The 17,133-nt window shown below is 35.5% G+C and overlaps 2 protein-coding genes across 2 annotated transcripts; both read right to left on the bottom strand.

Moving 5' to 3' along the window:
- Positions 1 to 476: 476 nt before the first annotated feature.
- LOC138903305 (uncharacterized) lies at positions 477 to 1,559 on the bottom strand. The gene has a single exon (XM_070191250.1). It carries the CDS (start codon positions 1,557 to 1,559, stop codon positions 477 to 479), a length of 1,083 nt encoding a protein of 360 aa, XP_070047351.1.
- A 596-nt stretch (positions 1,560 to 2,155) lies between these two features.
- Positions 2,156 to 7,003, bottom strand: LOC104094024 (BIIDXI-like protein At5g11420). The gene is made up of 3 exons (XM_009599877.4): positions 6,883 to 7,003; positions 3,747 to 4,262; positions 2,156 to 2,984 (listed from the first exon to the last, which is right to left on the bottom strand). The coding sequence occupies exons 1-3, from the start codon at positions 6,968 to 6,970 to the stop codon at positions 2,449 to 2,451; spliced, it is 1,140 nt and encodes a 379-aa protein (XP_009598172.1). The 5' UTR covers positions 6,971 to 7,003; the 3' UTR covers positions 2,156 to 2,448.
- Positions 7,004 to 17,133: the final 10,130 nt, after the last annotated feature.

The following is a 17,133-nucleotide window of genomic DNA, read 5'->3' as shown; positions in this document are numbered from 1 at the left end:
CTTGCTCTACCAATCTCCAGAGGCCTCTTCATTGGAGGGGCCTGCAAAATGCATGAAGTATCAGAAAATTGGACAACTGTCTTAAGGTATGATGTTAAACAATGAACTGAGATCAAATTGAACTTAAAACTGGGGACAAACAACACTTTGTGTAAGGTCAGCTTAGGGCTAAGGACTACATCACCAATTTCTGTCACTCTAACTTTGTATCCATTTGGTAAGGTTACTAGGAAAGGATAAGGTAGAATTTTAATGTTGGTTAATAGGGCTTTGTTATAGGACATATGATTAGAAGCTCCGGAGTCTAAAATCCAATATTCAGCAGATGATTTGAAGCATTTACATGAAAAATTACCAATGATTTCTTTATGAGTAGAGCAAGCCAATATACCTGCAAAGTTTGCTGCCCCACTAGTGATGTTATTTGAGACTTCAATTGCACTTCCACCATGGAAGTTCTCCAACAGATGCAGTAACTAATTATATTGCTCCTTTGTCAGGTTTTGAATCCCCATGCTTTGATTTCTAGCACCAACTTCACTGCATCCTCTAGGAACTATCCCTTCAGGTCCTCCATGCACACTTGCAGCGGATGCCGTACTTTTTCCTTTAGTGAATTTGAAGTCCTGGGGAAATCCGTGTAGTTTGTAGCATTTATCCTTAGTGTGCCCTTGCTTCTTGCAATAGTCACAAAATAGGTGTGACCTGTTGGATGGATAACTGCCTCTGTATGAGTTGTTTCCTGTAGTGTTCCTCTGTTGAGCATAATTTGTCCTAAAAACTGGATTTGCAAGACCACTGACATTCATTGAAGCAGACTCCATCATCAGATGGTTACTTGGCATAACTTCCCTTTGTTTTTCTTCCTGGATCAGGATAGAAAAGGCTTGTGCAATACTGGGCAGTGGATTCATCATCAAAATGCTTCCTCTCACAACTATGTAGACCTCGTTTAAACCTATTAGAAACCTAATTAGCCTTCTGTCTTGTTCAGCCTTGTGCATATTTGCCTTGGCACCACAAGTACACTGGTACTTACATTGTGCATGTGTATTCAATGTGTTTAACTCTTCCCAAAGCTTCTTTATTTTTGTATAATATCCTGTAATGTCTAGGGTTCCCTGACTTAGGTCGTTAATTTTCCTTTCAAGCTGGTACAATTTTGCTCCATTCGTCTGATCGTACCTATCCTCCAGTTCCTGCCACAATTCCTTGGCATCGACCACATACTGTAAGCTATCTGCCAAATCCTTTGAAAGTGAGTTGATAATCCACGATGTGACCATGTCGTCGCATCTCTCCCATTGTTCAAATGTCGGATGGTCGGAATCTGGCTTCTTACATTTTTCGGTGATGAAACCGACCTTATTCTTCACTGAGAGACCTCTGAGGATGCCTCTTCTCCAGGATCTATAACCAGTTACGTCAAATACCACCGGCACTAGTGTCGATCCGGCACTCTCTGAAGGATGCATGTACAAGGGATTGGTCGAATCTAACGTATCCTTGTTTACATTTGGTGAACTAGTTGAATCCGAAGTATCGTCATCTACCGCCATGATACAAGATGAATTAATCGACAAATCTGAAAAAACTGTGGGTGAAAATTGGGGTTTCCCAACTTGGCTTGCAACTTCAAACCAAGCAGAGATTAGTGATGAAAGAGATGAGCCTGCTCTGATACCATGTCGAGAACAAAGACTCAGACACGAGCAGAAATCACCATTGATGTGGTGATTGAAGCTCGGAGAAAACAAACGAGAGAGAAGAAGAGAAGATGGTGGAAGGTTCTGGAGAGAGAGAGAAAAACCGATGTTTTTGATAAAGAGAAAAAGTAAAATGTATATCTGTATTGTACTGTACATATACACATACTATGTTTAGCTAATTACAAAAGTACCCTCAACTACATAAATACTTCTACAATACTCTCAATAACGTTTAAAGAGCAGAACCAACACTTGGGAAGTTTTTTTTTATTTTTATTTTTTATTTTTAAACCCCTCCCAAATTAGGAGGATCTTGTCAAGTTCATTATAGAGATAAATGTTTTAGTTATGTGAGCCCCACATACATACAAAATAGAGATAAACAGGTACTACTACAATATACCAAATTGGGGGGGGGGGGGGGGGTGTTTGCAAAGAAAGTGAGATATGCAAACATAATTTCATTTACTTCTTGAAATTTCGATAGGTACATGTAAGACGAAACACTGTAATGTTAAATAATTTAAACCTCTTGTGTAACATATAAAAGCAACAGCTGTGCTATAGTAAAGCTTACACTGAATATATAATATAGCTCATTTCTGTAAAACAATGAAACCAAACAACCAGATAAAAAAGAGACATAACATAGTAAGTTGTTTCCGTATTAATTAAGAGTTTAAGTTATATACACTACGGTAAGTGCATAGAACATAAACTTATTAATTAATTAATCGATCTACGGAATGCGTGGATTGCGAACGCTGACTAACCTAACATCATCAATTACAGGACCACACAAGGAGCCAGAATTATCAGTCTTCATATGATAATTTGTGCTCAAGAACCTAACCCTTGTGCGTCGAGAAATTGCAGTAAACCTAAATTTTGCACGTTTGAAACCACCTTTGCCTTTGGACATATAGGGAACTTGTAATGCAACTTTTCCAGCAAATGCCTCAATTAGCATAGACCCTTCGCAAGAATTGTTAGCATCTCCAACAGTGAAAATCAGATCATAAATTTTTCCTGCTTTGGTTATGACTTGTTGTGCTAATGCACTTTCTCTTCCAGCAACTAATTCGACGGCGCGCTTGCCCTCTGGCACGGCGAAGTGTTCAGTATCAATGTATTTTACGGCCTTGAGAGATTCGATTATCCAACCAGGTAATGGACAATGATCATCTTCTATGTTGGGAGGAATTAGAATTCCCCAGTTTGTGTTTGGGAAGATGTATGGACCCTCCTCAAAGTTTCCGTTCTTCAACATGTTGCCTGAATACATTTATGTAATTAGAGCTTAATTTCCATGCATTAAAGGCGTAAAAAATATTTACACAATCTCATTGTTTAAAAGATAATTACGAGTAACTTTATTTAACAAGCACCGATATGATAACCTAGATTAAGTGTGAATTCCTTTTTATAATAAGTGTATGTTTTTTTACACTGTTTGAATAACTTAAATAAGTCATGTATGTGATTAGTTTTTTTTTTACACTTCATAGTCGACGCAAACGGATCTAAATCATTTAACTAGTTAGCTCGAACTATATATATATATATATATATATATATATATATATATATATATATATATAAAAGGTCAAAAATATGGAGTAGTACATATACGACAAGGTGCATGCATTCTATATTCACTTACTAAGCTAGCGTTTGGACATAAATTTGGTAGAAACTTGAAAAAAGAAAAATTGAAGTATTGAAAAATAATTTTTGGAAGTTGAAGTTGTGTTTGAACATACATTTTATTTGGAAAAAACTTGAAGTTTTTTGAGTGGAAGAAAACATTTCACCAAAAAACTGCCCTAAACCAGTTTTTGGGAATTACTGATCATGTTCCATGAATAAATAGTGTTTTAAAAAAAATAATTTTTTAAAAAAATATATCCAAAATCTATGGCCAAACGTGCTAAATCTTGGACCCGACTAGAGTAAGCAAGTCAATACGTTGAAATGTGTCAACAATTTCTATCATAAATCAGGTAATTCTTAGTCCAATTGAAATATGGATCGTACCTTTTGGTCTATGAGGGGTTTTCAAAGCCTTGAGAGCGACGAAATCAATGAGGGGGCCACAAGCAGGGTCCTTCTCACGTGCAGGATTATGGAGCACAATTTCTACCACATTGGCCTCAGCCAAGAAACCCCAAGAATAAGTATCCCAACCATCACTACTATACATTGTCTGCAATGGCAACATTCCCCAGTCTTTGGGTTCTTTACTAGGTGTTACTGACACATTGAGTCTCTCTTCTTGAGCACAAGTCCTAGCAAAGACAAAAGATAGAGCATAGAATGTTCCCTTTGTAACATTCACAACTTTGGTTTTAAGGGAAGCATCTTCACCTAGCCTAACAGCAAAATCACCTTGTGGCACTGGAAGTAACATGTCACCTTGCATTTGGCCTGATTTTATGTACTCCACATAACCTGATAGTTCCCAATGTGGTATAGCGTGAGGGTCCATCACTCTTGTGTGCTTCATTTGTGATGGTTTTGGACCTTGCTCAAAATTGCCGTTTGGCAATAATCCTTGATTAAAAAAAAAAAACACAAGAAAAGAAATTATACTTTAACTTCTAACAATAGCATATCACCTAAAAGATAGAAAGAATTAACTTAAATAGCTGCTTGCACTAGCGCTTAAACTTAAAATAACAGGCAAATATATATAACATATGTATAATCCATGGATAATATGTATGTAATCGTGTATAAACATTGCATAATCTATGTATACTAGTTAGCAAAAGTAAACAGTAAATTTGACTAGCTATTTGTGTAAAGATCCCAAAAGATAATTCTGCATAGAAAGTAAGTCCAGTAACCTGGAAAACAAGATAGTTTATTAGCTATACCAGGTTAATATACAAAAATCATATAAAATTTCCTTATATTGTTGATGCATATAAAGTAAGTCTGATAAATTTTAGTAGTAGTTAGATATATTTAACTGCAATAAAAATTTATTCTTAAACAGCCTTTAGCCTAACCACGAAGGATAGGCATTGCTCCAACTTGAGGAGATCCGATTTAAGTTGATGTAAATGGTTATTGCATGAAAAAGAAAGCCCTATTTTTTGCAAGCATGTATTACTTTCCGGTTCCTGGCAAATGCATAACTACCTAACGATTGCTCTCTCTGGTATCAAGTATTAATCAATTTGGAAATTAAATACTCCTATGTTTTATAATTATTAATTATTAGAGAAGCAAGACAAAGTATTTATACTCTTTATTTTAAAAAAAAAAACTTACCTTGCATTTTTAATTAGTAACAACAACAACAACAACCCAGTATAATCCCACTAGTGGGGTCTGAGGAGGGTAGTGTGTACCTAGACCTTACCCCTACTCTGGGATAGAGAGGCTGTTGCTCACCACTAGAGCAACCCACTCTTGTCCACGTACACACTAAGATATTTAGTAGACATGAATTTTAGGAAATGATTAATAAATTAGTAAATGATGAATTAATTAAATAAGATATTTAGTAGACATGACTAATAATTTAAACTTACACTCTTATAATTAAAGCTATTAATTATCTGTAAGGAAAGTACAAAAACTTTACTAATCCATCCGTCTCAAATTATCTATCGTATTTCCACGCCACTTAAGAAACATTAATTAGGAGAAGTTTTAGATTTATGTCTAAATATATTATCTCTCTTCATTGAATATTTACTCTATTTATGTGATATCTTTATTTTCAAGAACAATTACTATTAAGGATAAAATAGAAAAAATATAATTTATTTTTTCTTAAACTTTTAAAATAATAAATAATTTGAGATAATTATTTTTATAAATCAAATAATTTGAAACGGAAGGAGTAACATATAAGTAAAAAGTACAAAAGTATAGAATAATCAATTGTAGGCTGGAGCATTTAATTAATGACAGATGCGAACTCAGTGCCGAGAAATCGCTCACAACTATAGTTTTGTACTTTATGGTATTTTATGGTACCAAAAACGAGAAAGCTAATTTATTGTCCTTGAGGAAAAAAATATATTTTTTATTGTCCTTCAGTTGAGCTAAAATGAAACAATAACTTAGCAAATAATTTTAAAAGTTAGTCATAAATATCCATGAGCCAAAACTCATTGGGGCGGAGCTACGTACGCTACAATTGAGGTACATTTTAGTTTTCGTAACATTAATTTTGTTTATATAGATCAAATAAAAAATATTATGTCGTTGGCTTCACCTTTGATAAAAAACTGTATGTTCTTGTATTAGGGTAAAATCCTAATAGATACTCCATCCGTTTATTTTTACTTGTCAACTATACTAAAAATATATTTTCACTTTTACTTGTCTACTATATTAAATCAAAAGAAAAATAATTTTTTTCTTCTTATTTTACCCTTATCATTAACTACTTATTCCCCAAATTATTTTCAAAGACCTTTTGAAATGCTATTATTATTAGGGGTAACATGATAAAATACATATTACAATTATTATTTCTTAAATGACGTGAAAAGTCAAAAATAAAAATGAACCAAGAGAGCTGCTAAAGAACACTTTTGTCTTCATAAATTCGTGAAAATTCGTTAGACGATGCTGTACCTTTTTATTTTTTTTTTAAAAAAATTGTCACTTTTATACATGACCATCCAATAGCTTAATTGCATGCTTGAGTAATTTAACAAGTAATTAATTCATCTTCGTATCTTCCGAGATCTCATTATAGCAAAACTATTGGATTAACACGATATATAAAACCTTTTTAAAGTTAAAATGGGCTCAGGTAAAAAAGTCAAATATAGATGCATGGCAAGGCTGAGTATCATTTAGTATCATTTCATACTACAGGAGAAGTGAATACTCGCTCCGTTCACTTTTACTTGTCATGTATACTAAAAATATATTTTTATTTTTGCTCGTCACTAACAAATTTTTTTTTTCCTGTTATACCCACGGTATTTATTACTAATTTCAAATTATTTTCTCAAATCTAATAAAATATGCATCAATTAATACGGGTATCATGGTAAATTATACACTTGATTTATTATTTTTTAAGGGGCGTGAAAAATCAAAACATGCCAAGTAAAAGTAAACGAAGAGAGTAGTTCATATTGAACAGAATTTGAAACACACACAAAAATAGATGATAATTAAAAGGATAAAGATTTTTTACCATCAATTAGAGATGAACAGACTTGGAGGGTGGCACATAACAGCACCAACACTGTGGCTGCTTTCTTCATTTTCATAGGTTCTTGCATTATACACTCAAGAGATTTAGAGAGAAGAGAAAGGAATGAGAATTCTCAAACTCTCGACGGGTTTTTATGAATATCTGTTCGTGAAAATACCCCTAGAGATGAAGGAAATAACAGGCGATGGCCTCGACTGTTCTTTCGTAGCAGCTACAAAGGAACACAGGCTGCACGTGCAATCCTCATGTTGAGGAACAACTTAACATAGACAAATAAAAAAATATTTCATTTATATACACTATTAATACTATAAATAATATATTTATATTATAATTATTGTATTTTAACATGCTGTGACAAGCTGCTTCACCTATTTTTTAGGTTATTAATCACACATATTATGAATTGTTACCTATGGTTATTTTTTAGATGACTTAACATAAATATTTTTAGCAATATCAATGTATAAAGTTAAACCCATACAAATAAGGTAAAATACATAATTTACCCATTGACCTTGTACCCAAATTCTTGTTACACACCTCTCCACCACGGGCAATCTTTTACATACCCAATTTTTATAGAGTGTGTCTAAGACACACCACTTTACCCACGTGGTCAGTGCGTATCTTTACCATCAAATGAAGCACGTGAACAGGAGAATTTTTGTATCAAATTTCAATTTTTTAGTTTTTTTTAAAAATTTTTAAATAGGGTCATCTTCTTCCTCGTTTAAAAATCACCAAACCTACCATGGCAGCTCCTTGACACTTAGACCCACTTCTCTCCACCCGATCTACTTTTCTCAAATAGTTCTACTAAGATTTTTCGTATCTCTTCTTGTTGATCATTAGTCTTTAGTTTTGTAGATTGTTTTGTTAAGAAATTATAATTAGAATTCAACAAATAAAAATCTTTGTAGGTCCACCAACCATTAAAGCTTGGCTCAAGCGTATGTACAGAAAATTATTTTCTTTTCTAGAAAAGCTTAGCTTGAGCTTTTATCATGGCTAAGTTAAATTTTTCGAAAGGGTGAATTTTTCGAAAATATCCACCGCCATTAAAACTTACCTCAAGCTTTTGCAGATAAGCATATTCTTTAAATTTGTTAATGGGTAAAGTTATAAATAATTAAATTGTAAAATTCTTAATCTTCTTTGCTAAGAAATGCACATTCCTCTTTATTATTACTACCTCGCTGCTTCAGTTGTGGAAATCGAAAGAGCACGAACAGAAATTGAAAGCATGGTGATGGCTAGGGGTGTACATGGGTGGGGTTGGTTTGGATTTTCTAATCACCAAACCAAACCAATATAAGTAGGGTTTTTTAGTCTCGCTTTTTCTCAGGATTTTTGGGTTTTTCCTGGTTTTTTTTCATAAAATCTTTATAGCACAAAACGTAAAATTTGTGCTCCAAATATTTCTTTAATCCTAGTAACACAAAACTATATAAGGTATTTTTCAATAAAATAACATAAATATGAGATGAGTCATGGCGTTGTACTAAAATATTCAATAATAAAGATGATAAAATCGCATAAAATAAAAATTATTAATAAGCCATAATGAAAACAAACATAATTTAAAATTATGACTAATAAGTACTATTATTTACATGACTAACCAAGTTATACATTTTATCTAAACCATGAAAAAGCTAAAAAAAAAAAATCCAATACTAATTTCATTCATAGTACAATTGAATTGAATGTCTTTTATTAGAATTAGTATTGATTTGATTTTGGTTTAGGATTTATTTGAGTTGCTAATATTTATGGACTATAAACTTATTGGAGCATCCAAAAATTATAAGTCCAAGCTTGAAATAATACATTAAAAGATAAACTATGAAAAAGTTTAAGAAATATTTATAAACTACACTACCATAATAATCTTATGTATTAAATATATTTTAAACTTCTATACATATAATGTCGGGTTGGTTTAGTTTCGGTTTGACTTTTTTTAGTTAAAACCAAATTAAATATGGTCGGGTTCTGTTTTCCAACACCAAACTAAATCAAACCAAACCATAGTCAGATTTTTTTTTCGGTTTGACTCGGATTATCGGGTTGGTGCGGTTTGTCGGTTTTATTTGTACACCCCTAGTGATGGCAGTTATGGTGGACATGACGAAGAAGATATGGATATAATTGTAATTTTATGTGCTATTTTTTTATTATTAGTCAGTGACACGTGTCACGACTTTATTGGCGCGTGACAATACACATGCTTTGAAAATCTGATGAAGAAAAAAGTAGTGTATCTTAGACACACTCGACAAAGGTTAGGTGTGTAAAAGGTTGCCCGTGATGGAGATGTGTGTAACAGGAATTTGGATGCAAGGTCGATGGGTAAACCATGTATTTTGCCTAAAAATAAACTTAAGCTTTGTATTTTTTTTAGGACACACTCCACATGGAAGGATCAATAGTAAGCTTTGTAAACTTAAACAGAGTGTTGTGTACACAGATCTTCACAAGGTAGCGGTAAGATATACATATACACTATCCTTCCTAAACTTTATTTGTACGATTACATTGAGTATGTTGTTATTGTTATTATTATTGTTGTTGTTGTTATACTCCACATGAAAAATTAATAGTATTTCTAAAGTTCTTTGCCTCGTAATGCCTATTGTATCAGCTTGGCCTTTCATAAATGAAATAGCATAAAGCATCCGCGTTTACTGTCTAGTTTTTTATTCAACACACTTTCAGTTCTACACATGTCTTTCTTTCAGAGGTCCATAGACACTTACCCCTCAACGTGAGTCGAATCTCCGACTAAAAAAAAAACCTAAATATTGTTAGTAGAAGTTTAATTTGTAAAATAAAGAAATTTTATTAACGTACATCGCCTAATCATAGTGTTCTGGGGTGGTCGGCGTTTCTCTCTGATCAGCAATTGGTTTAGTATTAAGCATCTTGCCTGGCTGAGTAACATGATCCGAGATGTATGGAAATTATGTTGGATGTAGATTATACTATATATATTAGTATTGTTGCGTGTTTTAATTCCTTGGTATCAAGCAAAATATACAGATATGAATTGCCTATTCTTTTTAATGTTTCGTTCTTCAAATTCAACTAAGAAGATGCATAAACCAGAGAGTCAATGAGAGGTCTTATGTGGTGTAGGTTGTTGACTATTAGCCAATGCATATTAATTTAATGTCTCCTTCATGTTCTTCTCATGGTCAACCTGAGGGTAATCTTGTCATTCATGCTCTTTTAGTTTCGTCGACTCAAACCATTCTGTTTAAAAACATTTGAACGCATTCGATAATTATATCAAATCAATAAATGTTGTACGAAAATTTTTACAGCACTTAAGCATAGTTAAATTTTTTCAACTACATTACAGTTAGTTACTTCTTTTGTATTTTCTCACCTCATTTTATCACTCATGCATATATAGGTTTAGTATGTCGCTCTACTAAACTAATTATACTCCAACGGACATAATTAGAGAAGAAAAATAACCATACGATAGGGATTAATAACTAGAGCGTGGATTATTCAATATATATATAGGGTTGGTTTCTTTCTGACCAAAAAGGTGCTAGGTTTATGCCGAGGGAAGCTCCATAATATGCCCACATGAAATCTAGAAAGAGTTGCGTTTGTTTCCGTTGCATTTCATGTTTTTGGCAGAGAATGACAGCGGTATCTATCTCATATATCAAATAATGCAAAAAAAAAGAAAAACAAAAAAGGAACCATCGGAAATGAATATTAAAATCAATATGCTATGGATGTGTCAACATTTTAGAGAGAACACCAGCAGCTAGCGTAAATCAAGGAAACTGGAACAGGAGACATTGAATTTCTGATACTGAGGTAAGCACATGTGTAACACCGTAATTGAAGTATGAGCGAAGAATAACCAAAAAAAGCTTTCTAATGCCAGAAGAATGAGCTAGCGACTCATGGACAGTGGCTTGGTAAATTAATTTACAGGAGCTATAGCAAAAGCGAGTCTTCATGGGAGTAGTTGTTACTGTGTATAGAACTATCACGACCCCAATTCCCCCTCCTTAGCATGTCGTTATGTCACTTAATCTCTAAGACTAGGCAAACCTAACAAATGAGAGATATTGACAGAAATAAAAGCTAAAACATGACATAAACTAACAATTCTCATAAATATCTCGATAACTAAAACACAACTTCAATGCTCCCAAAACCCGGTGAGACTGAGTCATAAGCTTCTAGAGAAGGTTCCAAAACACATACTCCAATATTGTCTAATAAAGGAAATAACAATATTATAAGGATACCGGAAGGTGACTCCGAGGTCTGCGGACGCTGAGCAGGTATACCTTGAAGTTTTCGGCAAATAGCTACAATCAAACACTAACGTCCAACACGAGCAAACATACCCGGATCTACACAAAAAGATGTGCAGAAGCGTAGTATGAGTAAACCATAACGGTACCCAGTAAGTATTAAGCCTAACATCGGTAGAGTAGTAACGAGGTCATGTCAAGACACCTACTAGGACATAATAAACAGAATGAACACATAATAACGAGAAGTAATGGAAGGCGGAGAAATAACTGATACAAAACAAGATAATAACATAGGCTAATGCCAGAATTGTAAGCATGGAGATAAACATAAGGAAGCAATTAAAGAGAATCACCATAGTCAAATACGGATCCAGACTGATAAGACAAGGAAGAATAAAAGCAACAAGAAGTGTTTCACTGATAACTCTTTACAACCTGAGATAAACAACAAGAATCACAAATGAGGTACCGCCTCGTACACAACAAGAATCATAACCGAGGTAATGCCTCGTATACAATAAGAATCACAACCGAGGTACCGCCTCGTATACAATAAGAATCACAACCGATGTACCGCCTCGTATTCACATTTTTCAATTTCAATCATAATCTTTCCTTATACCGCTGCGTGAGCCTTACATTTAAATAGTTTTGAAAATATTTTTTCCGAAATAGCTATACACACTTTAGCCCACCTTATGACGCCGCGTGACTTCAAGTAATTCCCTTATAAGCAACATGTACATTAACTCCTATTCTTATACCGCCGCATGCGCGTCAATATCACATAATAATAAAAACTCGCACTACAAGTGCCCATAGGTCATAACTTGTCAATAATCAACAATATCAATGGTTCCACAACAATAGCTCATGAATCAACCACAATGTGTACAAGAACATCAACAATAACAATGAATGTAATTTTTTTAACAATAAGGATATCTCAACAATTAACAACTTCGCCTTAATATGATATCGACTTTCAAAACTTCAACACCAATAACTCTACAATGAAAGAGATAATGTGTAACCACGATATTAAATAAAAATAACTCATAATAGAAGAGATAACATGTAACGATGACTTCAAATAAGGATAATCAACAATGGAAGAGATAACATGTAACAATGATTTTAAAAAATGATAAATCAACAATGGAAGAGCTAACATGTAATAATGACTTCAAATAATGATAAATCAACAATAGAAGAGATAACATGTAACAATGAAATAGGCAACAGTTTCAACTAAAACATAGGAGCAAAATATCAAGTAAGATGTAGAACAAGTATTAACAACATCATTTAAGGCATGTAAGGATAGACTAACACAAGTAAGAGTAGTTTGACTACGAGAATTTAAAAAATGATATGACAATTCAATTAAAGTATGGAAAGAGTCTAAGTAGCCTAAATCGGTCAAATACAACATATAACATGTGTACCCACTCGTCACCTTGTGTACACGACTTTCATATAGCACAAATGACATTATCAATCCCAAATCCCAAGGGGTAATTTCTCCCACACAAAGTTAGGCAAGATACTTACCTCAACTAGGTCAAGTCAACCTCGAAAATAGCTTTTTCCCTAAAATTCGCCTTCACATGACTCAAATCTAACTAAAATTGACTTAATATCATCAACCAATGCAAGAAAAAACAATTACATTAGATAAAGCTATGATCATTACACTTTTTCCAAAAAGTCAACAAAAGTTAACCCGGGACCCGCCCGATCAAAATCCGGGTCCAAGGATAGATTCCGACTACGCATAACCTACGAGTTCATATATGTGATTAGTTTCAAAATCTGAGTCCAAATTGACCCTCAAAACTCAAATTCTTATTTTTCAAAAATTTGACAAAGTTTCACAAATTTTCACTTTGATTCACATGATTTTGATGTTAAATCTAAGATATATTGATGATATATAGTTGAAAATTGATTAGAATCACTTAACCATTGTTTGTAGATGAAAATCCCCTCTCTAAGTTGCCTCCTACCGAGTCTAGGGTTCTAAAATGTGAGAAATGAGGTGAAATCCCAAATTTTCAGCCCTTATGACTAGCTGTAGATGTCGCATTTGCGACACAGGGTTCACAAATAATTACGAATCAGGGTTCGCGAATCATTGCGAACTTGCCCTTAGGTCTGTTGACGTTACAAATATGAAGGGGAAGTCGTATTTGCGCTATCTAAACACCCCCTATCACCTTTGTAATTGCGAGGTTGGTACTCGCAATTGCGATAACTGAGCACCAGCATACCGGTATTTTCATTTTCAATTCAAACCATTCCGAATCATGTCCGAAACTCATCCGAACCTCCGAGGATCTAAACAAAGCATCCATACAAGTCTAAAAATATCATACGAACTCGCTCGCGCGATCAAAATACAAAATACCATCTAGAACTACAAATCGAATACTAAAACGCATAAATTTCAAAATAAAGTTCAAGAACTACTAGAATTGCAACTAATCATCCGAATCCTATCAATTCAACTCCAAATGATACCAAATTTTTTAGACAAGTTCTAATAGCATAACAGACCTATTATAAGTCCCAAAATTAAATTCCGAGCTCGATAGCTAAAAGTCAACCTTCGATCAAATTTTTCAACTTCAAATTGCCAAATTTAGGCAAAAAACACAAATAAACCTACAGACTTTCAAATTTAGTTTTGGGCATACGCCCAAGTCCAAAATCAAGATACGAATCTATCGATCCATCAAAACACCGTTCCGGCACCGTTTACATAAAACTCAAAGTTCGATCAATATTTCTAACTTATGTTTCTAAGTCAAGAATCAAAGGGTCCAAATCAACCCGAAATATTTCCGAAATGAAACTAATCAACCCTTAAATCATAAAACCATAGACACACACGTGTGAAATATCAAAAAGGAAAAAAGGGCATAATTACACACAACGACCAGTCGGATAATTATATTCTCCCCCTCTTAAAGCAAACGTTCATCCTCGAACGTGCATAAGGACATACCTGAAGTGATGAATATATGAGGATAATGACTCCGCATGTCATGTTCGGTCTCCAAGGTCTCCTCCTCGACTGGATGACCCCTCCATTAAACTTTCACTGAAGCAATGTTCTTTGATCTCTACTTCCGGACCTGTCTGTCCAAGATAGCCACCGGCTCCGCAATATAAGTCAAATCCTTGTCCAATTGGACTGTGCTAAAGTCTAAAATATGAAACAGATCACCATAATAATTTCGGAGCATAAAAACATGAAACACCAGATGAACTGCAGATAAGCTAGGTGGCAATGCAAGTTTGTAAGCCACCTAACCAGTCCTCTCAAGGATCTCGAAAGGTCCGATATACCTTGGGCTCAGTCCTTCTTTTCGAACCTCATTACACCCTTCATGGGTGAAAATCGGAGCAATACCCGCTCTCCAACCATGAAGGCAACATCACGAACTCTTCGATCGGCATAACTCTTCTGTCTAGATTGGGTTGTGCAAAGCCGACCCTAAATCAACTTGATTTTCTCCAAGGCATACCAAATTCGTTCCCAATAACTTAGCCTCCTCCGGCTCAAACCAACCAACTGGAGAACGACACCATCTCCCATATAGGGCCTCATAAGGAGCCATAAAAATACTCGATTGGTAGTTGTTATTGTAGGAGAACTCTACAAGCGGCAAGAACTGATCCCAAGAACCCCCGAAATCTGTAACACATGCATGGAGCATATCCTCTAATATCTGACTGATACACTTAGACTGTCCGTCCATCATGGAGTGAAATATTGTACTTAACTCAACCCGCGTGCCTAAGTCATGCTGCACAGCTCTCCAAAAGTGCGATGTAAATTGTGTACCTCGATTAGAGATAATAGATACCGACACACCGTGAAGTCAAACAATCTCTCGGATATAGATTTGAGCTAGTTGCTCTGAAGAATAGGTGGTCACCATCGGAATAAAATGAGCCGAATTGGTCAACCTATCCACAATCACCCAAATAGCATCAAATTTCTTCTAAGTCCGTGGGAGGTGAACAACGAAATCTATGGTGACATGCTTCCACTTCCACTCAAGAATATCAAGTCTCCGATGCAAACCGCCCGGCCTCTGATGCTCATACATCACCTGGTGAAAAATTAGGCATCAATCTACATACTCCACTATGTTTCTCTTCATTCTCCTCCACCAGTAGTGTTGACTCAAATCCTGATACATCTTAGCGGCACCCGAATGTATAGAGTACCACAAACTGTGGGCCTCCTGAAGGATCAACTCACGTAGCCCATCTATATTGGTCACACATAATCGGCCCTGCAGCCGCAACACAACGTCATCTCTAATAGAAACCTCATTGGCATCGGTGTGTTGTACGGTGTCCTTAAGGACAAGCAAACGGGGTTGTCATACTGACGCTCTCTGATGCGATCATATAAAGAAAATGAAGAAACCACGCAAGAAAGAACTCGACTGGACTCCGAAATATCCAATCTAACAAACTGGTTGGCCAAGGCCGAACATCCATGGCTAGTGGACTCTCTGCCGCTGGTAGATATGTTAAACTGCCCAAGCTCTCCGTCTTTCGACTCAAGACATCGGCCACTATATTGGCCTTCCCGGGATGATATATAATAGTGATATCATAGTCTTTAAGCAACTCTAACCATCTCCGCTGTCGTAAATTAAGATCCTTCTGCTTGAACAGAAGCTGGAGACTCTGGTGGTCGGAATAGATCTCACATGGAACACCGTACAAATAGTGCCGCCAAATCTTCAATGCATGAACAATAGCTGCCAATTCCAAGTCATGGACTGTATAATTCATCTCCTGGACTTTCAGCTGCAGAGACGCGTAGGCAATCACCCTACCGTCTTCACAATACACGTAGGTACTATCCGATTAATTAGTTCCATCTTTCCATTCCAACACGTGACGCATCATAATACACAGTGTAAGACCCTAAACTCGTAGGCACCACCAACACTGGGGATGTAGTCAAAGCAGTCTTGAGTTTTGAAAGCTCGCCTCACACTCACCAGACCATCTGAAAGGAGGACCCTTTTGGGTCAACCTGGTCATAGGTGCAGCAATAGATGAGAAACCCTCTATGAAACGACGATAATACCCGGCCAAACCAAGAAAACTCTAAATCTCAGCAGCTGAAGACGGTCTAAGCCAACTCTAAACTGCTTCAATCTTCTTCGGATCTACCTTGATCTCCTCACTCGAAACCACATGACCCAAAAATGCCACTGAATCAAGCCAAAATTCACACTTTGAGAATTTTGCATACAACTTTTTCTCTCTCAAGGTCTGAAGGATGATTCTCATGTGCTGCTCACGATCTTCCCGATTGCAGGAGTACACCAAGATGTCGTCAACAAATACAATGACGAATGAATCAAGACATGGATGGAATACACTGTTCATCAGGTGCATAAATGTTGCTAGGGTGTTAGTCAACCCAAATGACATCATAAGAAACTCGTACTGACCATACCGAGTCCTGAAAGTAGTCTTCGGAATATCCCGATCCCGAATCTTTAGCTGATGATACCCTTAATGCAAATCAATCTTTAAGAACACTCTGACATCCTCTAGCTGATCAAATACGTCATCAATGCGTGACAATGGTTACATGTTCTTCATTGTAACCTTGTTCAACTGCCGATAATCAATACACATGCGCATAGAACCATCCTACAAACAAAACCAGTGCACCCCAAGGTGACACACTAGGTCGAATAAATCCTTTATCAAGCAATTATTGCAACTGCTCCTTTAACACCTTCAACTGCACTGGGGCCATACCATATAACGGGATAGAAATGGGCGGAGTGCCCGACAATAAGTCAATGCCAAAATTAATGTCCCTATCGGGTGGCATTCCCGGAAGATCTGCTAGAAATACATCTAAGAAGTCTCTCGCTACTGGAAC

This window comes from Nicotiana tomentosiformis, chromosome 12 (genome assembly GCF_000390325.3).
Source record: "Nicotiana tomentosiformis chromosome 12, ASM39032v3, whole genome shotgun sequence".
NCBI lineage: Eukaryota > Viridiplantae > Streptophyta > Magnoliopsida > Solanales > Solanaceae > Nicotiana > Nicotiana tomentosiformis.
Note: the sequence above shows the minus strand (reverse complement) of the source record. Positions and strands in the feature narration are given on the sequence as shown.